Source organism: Physeter macrocephalus, chromosome 2, assembly GCF_002837175.3.
Source record: "Physeter macrocephalus isolate SW-GA chromosome 2, ASM283717v5, whole genome shotgun sequence".
Taxonomy (NCBI): Eukaryota; Metazoa; Chordata; class Mammalia; order Artiodactyla; family Physeteridae; genus Physeter; species Physeter macrocephalus.
In genome coordinates this window covers 113,342,633-113,352,765 of record NC_041215.1, presented here as the reverse complement: position 1 = coordinate 113,352,765, position 10,133 = coordinate 113,342,633, and the positions used below count along the sequence as shown (strand labels likewise).

Here is a 10,133-nt window from a genome sequence, read left to right as displayed (position 1 = left end):
TAAACAGATTACATGTTCCAACCAAAAGACATAGACTGGCTGAATGGATACAAAAACAAGACCCGTAAAAATGCTGTCCACAAGAGACCCAATTCAGACCTGGGAAACATACAGGCTGATAGTGAGGGGATGGAAAAAGATATTCCATGCAAATGGAAATCAAAAGACAAGTATAGGGGTCCCAGAAGAAGAGAAATAAAAGGGACTGAGAAAATATTTGAAGAGATTACAGTTGATAACTTCACTAGTATGTGAAAGGAAATAGTCAAAGAAGTCCAGGAAGCACAGAGAGTCCCATACAGGATAAATCTAAGGAGAAACATGCCGAGACACATATTACTCAAACTATCAAAAATTAAATACAGAGAAAAAAATATTAAAAGCAGCAAGGGAAAAGCAACAAATAATATACAAGGGAATCCCCATAAGGTTAACAGCTGACCTTCAGAAGAAACTCTGCAAGCCAGAAGGGAGTGACAGGACATACTTAAAGTGATGGAAGGGAAAAACTTGCAACCAAGATTACTCTACCCATCAAGGATCTCATACAGATTCAACAGAGAAATTAAAACTTTTACAGACAAGAAAAGCTAAGAGAATTCAGCACCTCCAAACAAGCTTTACAACAAATGCTAAAGGAACTTCTCTAGGCAAGAAACACAAGAGAAGGAAAAGACCTACAATAATAAACTCAAAACAACTAAGAAAATGGTAATAGGAACATACATATCGATAATTAACTTAAATGTAAACAGATTAAATGTTCCAACCAAAAGACATAGACTGGCTGAATGGATACAAAAACAAGACCCGTAAAAATGCTGTCCACAAGAGACCCAATTCAGACCTGGGAAACATACAGGCTGATAGTGAGGGGATGGAAAAAGATATTCCATGCAAATGGAAATCAAAAGACAGCTGGAGTAGCAATTCTCATATCAGACAAAACAGACTTTAAAATGAAGACTATTACAAGAGACAAAGAAGGACACTACATAATGTTCAAGGGATCAACTCAAGAAGAAGATAGAACAATTATAAATATTTATGCACCCAACTTAGGAGCACCTCAATACATAAGGCAAATACTAACAGCCATAAAAGGGGAAATTGACAGTAACACAAACATAGTAGGGGAATTTAACACCACACTTTCACCAATGGACAGATCAACTAAAATAAAAATAAATAAGGAAATACAAGCTTTAAATGATACATTAAACAAGATGGACTTACTTGATATTTATAGGACATTCCATCCAAAAACAACAGGATACACTTTCTTCTCAGAAAGAAAATGTAAGATCTAAATGTACTCATGGAACATTCTCCAAGATAGATCATATCATGGGTCACAAATGAAGCCTTGGTAAATTTAAGAAAATTGAGAACATATCAAGTATCTTTTCTGACCACAACGCTATGAAACTAGATATAAATTACAGGAAAAATATCTGTAAAAAATACAAACACATGGAGCCTAAACAATATGCTACTAAATAACCAAGAGATCACTGAAGAAATCAAAGAGGAAATCAAAAAATACTTACAAACAAATGACAATGAAAACACGGTGGCCCAAAACCTATGGGATGCAGCAAAAGCAGTTCTAAGAGTGAAGTTTACAGTAATACAGTCCTACCTCAAGAAACAAGAAACATCTCAAATAAACAAACTAACCTTACACCTAAAGCAATTAGAGGAAGATGAACCAAAAAAACCCCCAAAGTGAGCAGAAGGAAAGAAATCATAAAGATCAGATAGAAATAAATGAAAAAGAAAAATGAAGGAAACAATAGCAAAGATCAATAAAACAAAAAGCTGGTTCTTTGAGAAGATAAACAAAATTGATAAACCATTTGCCAGACTCATCAAGAAAAAAAGGGAGAAGACTCAATTCAATAGAATTAGAATTGAAAAAGGAGAAGTAACAACTGATATTGCAGAAATACAAAGGCTCATGAGAGATTACTACAATTAACTATTTGCCAATAAAATGCACAACCTGGAAGAAATGGACAAATTCTTAGAAAGGTATAACCTTCCAAGACTGAACCAGGAAGAAATAGAAAATATGAACAGACCAATCACAAGAACTGAAATTGAAACTGTGATTAGAAATATTCCAACAAACAAAAGCCCAGGACCAGATGGATTCACAGGCGAATTCTATCAAGCATTTAGAGAAGAGTTAACACCTATCCTTCTAAAACTCTTCCAAATTATAGCAGAGGGAGGAACACTCCCAAACTCATTTTAGGAGGCCACCATCCCTCTGTTACCAAAACCAGACAAAGATGTTAAAAAAAAAGAGAAAACAACAGGCCAATAGATGCAAAAATCCTCAACAAAATACTAGCAAACAGAATCCAGCAGCACATTGAAAGGATCATACACCATGATCAAGTGGGGTTTAGCCCAGGAATGCAAGGATGCTTCAATATATGCAAATCAATCAATGTTATACACCATATTAAAAAATTGAAGGAGAAAAACCATACGATTATCTCAATAGATGCAAAAAGAGCTTTTGACAAAATTCAACACCCATTTATGATAAAAACTCTCCAGAAAGTAGGCATAGAGTGAACCACCCTCAACAAAATAAAGGCCATGTATGACAAACCCACAGTAAACATCATTCTCAATGGTGGAAAACTGAAATCATTTCCTCTAAGATCAGGAAACAAGACAAGGTTGCCCACTCTCACCGCTTTTATTCAACACAGTTTTAGAAGTATTAACCATAGCAATGAGAGGAAAAAGAAATAAAAGGAATCCAAATCGGAAAAGAAGAAGTAAAACTGTCACTGTTTGCAAATGACATTATACTATACATAGAGAATCCTAAAGCTGCTACCAGAAAACTACTAGAGCTAATCAATGAATCTGATAAAGTAGCAGGATACACTAATGGCATTTTTCACAGAACTAGGACAAAAAGTTTCACAATTTGTATGGAAGCACAAAAGACCCTGAATAGCCAAAGCAATCCTGAGAAAGAAAGACGGTCCTGGAGGAATCAGGCTCCCTGACTTCAGACTATACTACAAAGGTCAGTAATCAAGATAGTATGGTACTGGCACAAAAACAGAAATATAGATCAATGGGATAGGATAGAAAGCCCAGATATAAACCTACACACCTATGGTCAGCATATCTTTGATAAAGGAGCAAAGAATATACAATGGAGAAAAGACAGCCTCTTCAAGAAGTGGTGCTGGGAAAACTGGACAGCTACATATAAAAGAATGAAATTAGAACACTCCCTAACACCATACACAAAAATAAACTCAAAATGATTAAAGACCTAAACGTACTAATCATTAGAGAAATGCAAATCAAAACTACAATGAGGTATCACCTCACAGAATGGCCATCATCAAAAATCTACAAATAATAAACTCTCGACACGGTGTGGAGAAAAGGGAACCCTCTTGCACTATTGGTGGGAATGTAAATTGACACAGCCACTATGGAGAACAGTATGGAGTTTCCTTAAAAAACTAAAAACAGAACTACCATATGACCCAGAAATCCCACTACTGGGTATATACCCTGAGAAAACCATAATTCAAAAAGAGTCATGTACCACAATGTTCACTGCAACTCTATTTACTATAGCCAGGACATGGAAGCAACCTAAGTGTCCATCGACAGATGAATGTATAAGGAATATGTGGCACATATATACAATGGAATATTACTCAGCTATAAAAAGAAATGAAATCGAGTGATTTGTAGTGAGGTGGATGTACCTAGAGTCTTTCATACAGAGTGAAGTAAGTCAGAAAGAGAAAAACAAACACCGTATGCTAACACATATATATGGAATGTAAAAAAAAAAAAGTTTCTGAAGAACCTAGGGGCAGGACAGGAATAAAGACGCAGATGTAGAGAATAGACGTGAGGACACGGGGAGGGGGAAGGGTAAGCTGGAACAAAGTGAGAGAGTGGCATGGACATATATACACTACCAAATGTAAAATAGACGGCTAGATCAGCTCGGTGCTTTGTGACCACCTAGAGGGCTGGGAGAGGGAGTGTGGGAGGGAGACACAAGTGGGAGGGGATATGGGGATGTATGTATATGTATAGCTTATTCACTTTGTTATACAGCAGCGACTAACACAACAATGTAAAGCAATTATACTCCAATAAAGATGTTAAAAAAATGTACACAAATAAACATGTGTTGACTGATTAAAAAAAAAAAAGATGACAGTCTCAAAGACAACACCTAGCAATGCACATTGAGTACTGAGGCAGAGTCATCATTACTGTAAAGGTCTTTAAAGCAGTGGTTCCAAAAGAGGGTTTGAAAGAGACATATCATAAAGTACTGTTTGAGGTGAGGGTAAGGGCAGACAGTGAAAACATCGGTTCTATTAAGTTCTCACGTGACTGCTGCATACCTGCTTCTAACTGAGAAATATTGCTTTAGATGCTGCTCACCTGTAAGTGGCCCAAACATTAGAATCATATGCAGCAGTAGTTATCCAAATGTGGTCCCCAGACCAGCAGCAATAGCATCACATTGGGACTTGATAAAAATACAGATTCTGGGGGCCTGCTCAGAACTACAGATTTAGAAGATTTAGAAACTGGGGATGGAGTCCTGTAACCTGTATTTTAACAAGTCCCCCAGGTGGTTATGATGCGTACAGTTAGAGAGCCACTGCACTAGCATACAACCAAATGGGCTGTGAAGGGCCGTGAAGGAAATTGTCATCTTTAAAATACCCAGCAGACTCAGAGGAGGAAGTTCCCCTCAAAATTAAATTTTACCTGGGGCATGTCCTATTGCTACCTAGTTAAAAAAATGTTTTTAATGGACTTCCCTGGTGTCACAGTGGTTAAGAATCTGCCTGCCAATGCAGGGGACACGGGTTTGAGCTCTGGTCCAGTAAGATCCCATATGCCACAGAGCAACTAAGCCCGTGCGCCACAACTACCAAGCCTGCGTTCTAGAGCCCATGCGCCACAACTACTGAAGCCCACGTGCCTAGAACCTGTGCTCCGCAACAAGAGAAGCCGCCACAATGAGAAGCCCGAGCACTGCAACAAAGAGTAGCCCCCGCTCGCTGCAACTAGAGAAAGCTTGCGTACAGCAACAAAGACCCAACACAACCAAAAATAATAAATAAATTAAATAAATAAATTTATAAACAAAGAAAAAGGAAATGCATAATAAAAAAAGACCCTTCACAATCCAGCCCCAATTAAAAAAATGTTTTTAATCTTTTTCCCCCTTCCAGTTTTATTTATAAATGAATACCTTTTCAATGGCTCCTTGGCTGATGGTTTGTGTGGGCAGCATCAGAGTAGCATCTCCTGAGTGGACGCCTGCATCTTCCACATGTTCAGAGATGGCATGGGAGATGACCTGGCCAAAATAAGATTTGCAAAAGAAGTGTCAGCTCTTCTTCAGTGAAGCTACTGCCCGACCCATCCCCCTTAATTCTAACAGATGCCTCCAGCATTGAGCAGTTTCTTTGCTAAGTATCTGATGAGAGTAGAAAGAGGTGCACATGTAGCCTCACCACGCCTCCCTGTGCAGTGACACATCACCTCTAAGGGCAGCTGAGAGTGTCTGAGAGCTTACCTCCCTCTTCCATTGATTAGAATAGGTATTAATACCAGGAAAAGAAGGCAACTAAGCCAACTCATAATGACTTTTAAAAATGGATAGGAAACTAAAGCATTTGGGGGGCACTGGAGATAGCTTTATCTTTTCCTTCCAGGTTAAGTTTTAAACACTGGAAAAGAAAAGATGGGAGAGGTCAATATCTAGCTTAGGTAAATGTCATAACTTAGATGGATCAGAAAGAAAATGTAAGATCTAAAGATCAAGAGATCTTTATCAGCACCACACTCTAACCAACTGAGCTAACTGGCCACCTACAAGAGATCTTTAAACAGAAACTTGAGACAGGAAGGAAGCAGGAGGAAAATATTCTTGTCCTCTTTTAGAGGTAAGAAAACCAAGGCAATATAAGAATAAATAACCCAAGTACATGTGACTGCTATGTGACCAAGTCAGGATTTTGAACACTTATCGGTCAGATTGCAAAGTTTACGGTCTCAACCACAATAACCTGAATGTTAACAGTATGTGTGTCTTCGGAAAATGATAAAGCTGAGAGTGGGGGAGAATAATTGGGTGGCTGTAAAAGACTTAAATAAATTACAGTGAAGATTTGTTTATCAGATTTATAGATGATTTAAAGCAGAGTGACATCTGAGTCCCAAAAGCCTGCTGTCACTTATGAGTTCTGTGACCTGGGTGAGATACTTTATCTCCTTAGCCTTGGTTTCTGATAAGATAGGAGTAACAATGGTATTTGCCTCACAGAATGTTTGTAAGGATAAAAGAGAACACAAAAACAGTGTCTGGCATGATATTTAGTGCAGAGTAAGCACTCAAATTTTTTATACTGTCTAGAAATGGGGAGGCAACACCTCACTGAACTCTGAAAAAAAGTTATAATATGTCTGAAGTACTAGGTCCATTTCTGAGTGTGACTGTTTAAAAGTTATGTGAATAACCTGGAACACTTCCAAAAGAAGGAGTCCAGGATGATAAGCAATGGTCAAGGTCTAAGAGAATCTTAGGGCAAGAGCATATCCTAGCAAAATGGAACCAAATCAGGCCAACAGACCAGCATTACTTTACCAGCACAATATTTGAAAAAACATAAATGTCTATAGGCCAGTCTTACATTCTCCACTTCCATACTGGTATGATCACATTCCTCTTATTTTATACCTCAGTCTCAAATACATAAAATGTTGAAGTGGGAAAGAATATACATATGCTTCATAACTCTGGAGGCCAGCAGGCCAGGGATGAAAATTCTAAGGAAGCAGACCTTAGCTCAAGAGAAGGAATATATTAGATGTCCAAGAAGTAAAAGCAAAAACAAAAAATATATACGTCATCTTACAACTTTTTATGCTCTGTATAACTAAAAGAGTTAAACAGAAAGCAAATAACCACTTTCCATGGTTGCTGTGAAGAAAATTCTCATCCTTGGGGAGTAAGGGGTTGAAATAAATGATATCTAAGGGTGCTTAAACTCTAGATTATAGGATAAGAGGTCACCCTTACTATATATATAGTATTTTTTTGAAACAACCTTGCTTTGAACTGTTAATCTGGAAGACAAAAAAAAAAAAAAAAAAAAAAGACCAAAACAAAGAAACAAAAAAAGCTTTAACATGTCTTATTAGTACAGCTTGAAAACTAAAGGAAAGAATTCTTATACTTTCATTTCTCCCTGAAGTTGGAGGCATTCATTGTATTAGTGATACAAGATGTGATATGGTAAGCCAATTTTATGTTATTATCTTTACCCACTCTACTCTGTTTAGTTTTGCTTTTATCAACCCAATAAAAAGGAGAAGGATGGAAAAATCAAGACAGAGGAAAAACTAGGGATTCAATTAGGAACTTCAGAAAGAAAAGTATTGGATGTTTTTCTAATACCCATTGAAACAAAAAAGGAAACACACGGACAAAAGAAAATGAGAGAGAAAATCTATTCAAAAAGAATGAGTACAGGATGATAATTTTTAATATCATCAAAGAGAAATTCTAACAGTATGAAAAGCAGAAGATATGATACCCATGACACATCAACTGGATTGTCAGTGAATTGGAACAAATTTTTTTGACTGAGCAGCTTGTCCATTATTTTTAGAGACCTGTTTTGTAGAAATCACGAACTCTAATCTGAGTTACGTTTCTAAATTGCCAAGAAAAAAATTCTGATGGGAAGGCAGGGATAGGGGGTGGGAGATAAAGCACTTACTCTTCCATCTCTGCCAACAGCATCCATTTCCACTTCCCGGGCCCCCTCAATAAATTTTGTCAGCACCACTGGGTGTTCCTGTCACCGAAGAAAACAGTAGGGCAGAAACTTTAGCTGAAATTACATGTATGGGGTCAAGTAAATCGTGTACCTTAAGTCAGTACCACGGCAATACTTGAAAAAAACAACAACAATGCTCAACATACTACACAAACTCATTAGCCAGTCTGTTTGGTAAGAACACGGTCATTCTCTGCTAACAGTGAGGAAGAGGAAATCTTTCTCCAGTTTTCAGTTCTCAGTGAATTGAACATGAGTTTTGAAATTTCAAATATCGACTTCTAGGTGAGTTAGAGAAAAGAGGAGGCTAAGGAGAGGGCAGAATCAGGTTCCTTTTCTGTCTCCAGAGTTATAAATATCTCTCATTTTATTTATAATTATATATCAGTATTGCTTCAGGTTTTTTCTCTCTTCCTACACTTATCTTTTCCAAGCACTACAATGCCCTCAGTTAGTTCTCTGTATGAGAATTGTGAATGAACTTAGAAGGAGAGCAGCATTTTGTTTCAGTTTTATCAGGCTAAAGATGGAATTATTTACATGGAATTGACATGCTTTAAATCACTTCTAAAGGTGACATTTGTAACTGCAAAATCAAACAGTTTTCTATATAAATCTTAAAATGTTCTCCCCCTCTCAGCTGTTTCAGACCCCTTATTATTCTTGATGTTCTTCCCACACTCAGTTCCTCACGACAGTGCTGCAATGCCCTCCGCAGCTTGATCACTAGGTGCTTTTCCAGACTAAAAGAAGTGGTAGAATGAAGGCCTCCAGGGTTTAGGCATCTCTTCTCCCCTGCTCCAGGCACCAGCAACTGGCACTACTTGCTGTTTTCTTACCAGACCCTGCCTTTACCTGTCTCCATGCCTCTCTTCCACAAATGCACTCCACCTTCTCTCCTCAGCTTCATCTTTCGAATTTCAACCCATCCTTCAAGGCCTAGCTCCAATGCCACCTCCTCCCTGAAGGCTTCTCTGAACATGTCTTTTTGCTCTGAACACAAACTCCTTTTGGCCACTACCTTGGAGTTTATCATCTTATGCATATGTGTTAAATATAATATATCTAAAATACAAGCAAAAATAAACAAATGGGACTTAATTAAATTCAAAAGCTTTTGCACAGCAAAGGAAACCATAAACAAAATGAAAAGAAAACCTACAGATTGGGAGAAAATATTTGCAAATGATGTGACTGACAAGGGATTAGTCTCCAAAATTTACAAACTGCTCATGAGGCTTAATATCATCAAAAGAAGCAACCCAATCAAAAAATGGGCAGAAGACCTAAATAGACATTTCTCCAAAGAAGACATACTGATGGCCAAGAGGCACATGGAAAGATATTCAACACCGCTAATTATTAGAGAAATGCAAATCAAAACTACAATGAGATATCACCTCACACCAGTCAAAATGGCTATCAACAAAAAATCCACAGAAAATAAATACTGCAGAGGGTGTGGAGAGAAAGGAACCCTCCTACACTGTTGGTGGGAATGTAAATCGGTACAGCCACTACGGAGAACAGGATGGAGGTTCCTTAAAAAACTAAAAATAGAGCTACCGTATGACCCTGCAATCCCACTCCTGGGCATATACCTGGAGAAGAAGATGGCCCAAAAGGATACACGCACTCCAATGTTCGCTGCAGCACTGTTTACAATAGCCAAGACATGGAAGCTACCTAAATGTCTATTGACAGATGAATGGATACAGAAGATGTGGTATATTTATACAATGGAAGGTTACTCAGCCATTAAAAGAATGAAATAATGCCATTTGCAGCAACATGGATAGACCTTGAGACTGTCATACTGACTGAAGTAAGACAGAGAAAGAGGAATATTGTATGATATCCCTTACATGTGGAATCTAAAAAGAAATGATACAAATGAGCCTATTTACAAAACAGAAACAGACTCACAGACTTACAGAGCGAACTTATGGTTACCAGGGAGGAAGGATGGGGGGAAGGGATAGTCAGGGAGTTTGGGATCAACATGTACACACTGCTGTATTTAAAATGGACAACCGAAAAGGACCTACTGTATAGCACAGGGAACTCTGCTCAAGGTTATGTGGCAGCCTGGATGGGTGGGGAGTTTGGGGGAGAATGGATACCTGTATATGTATGGCTGAGTCCTACTGCTGTGCATCTGAAACTATCACAACATTGTTAATCGACTATACTCCAATATAAAATAAAAAGTTAAAAAAATGTAATATATCTTATCTCCTTTTACAGAACATTTTAAAT

General features: G+C 37.8%; 1 protein-coding gene across 1 annotated transcript in view; it reads right to left on the bottom strand.

Annotated features, from left to right (window-relative positions):
- CPS1 (carbamoyl-phosphate synthase 1) overlaps positions 1–10,133 on the bottom strand; it is a 149,747-nt gene that overhangs the window by 23,981 nt on the left and 115,633 nt on the right. The window contains exons 29-30 of the mRNA XM_024124648.1: positions 7,815–7,892; positions 5,279–5,386 (exon numbers count right to left, since the gene is read on the bottom strand). Coding sequence (XP_023980416.1) covers positions 5,279–5,386; positions 7,815–7,892 — 186 coding nt within the window. The remainder of the gene's footprint in view (positions 1–5,278; positions 5,387–7,814; positions 7,893–10,133) is intronic.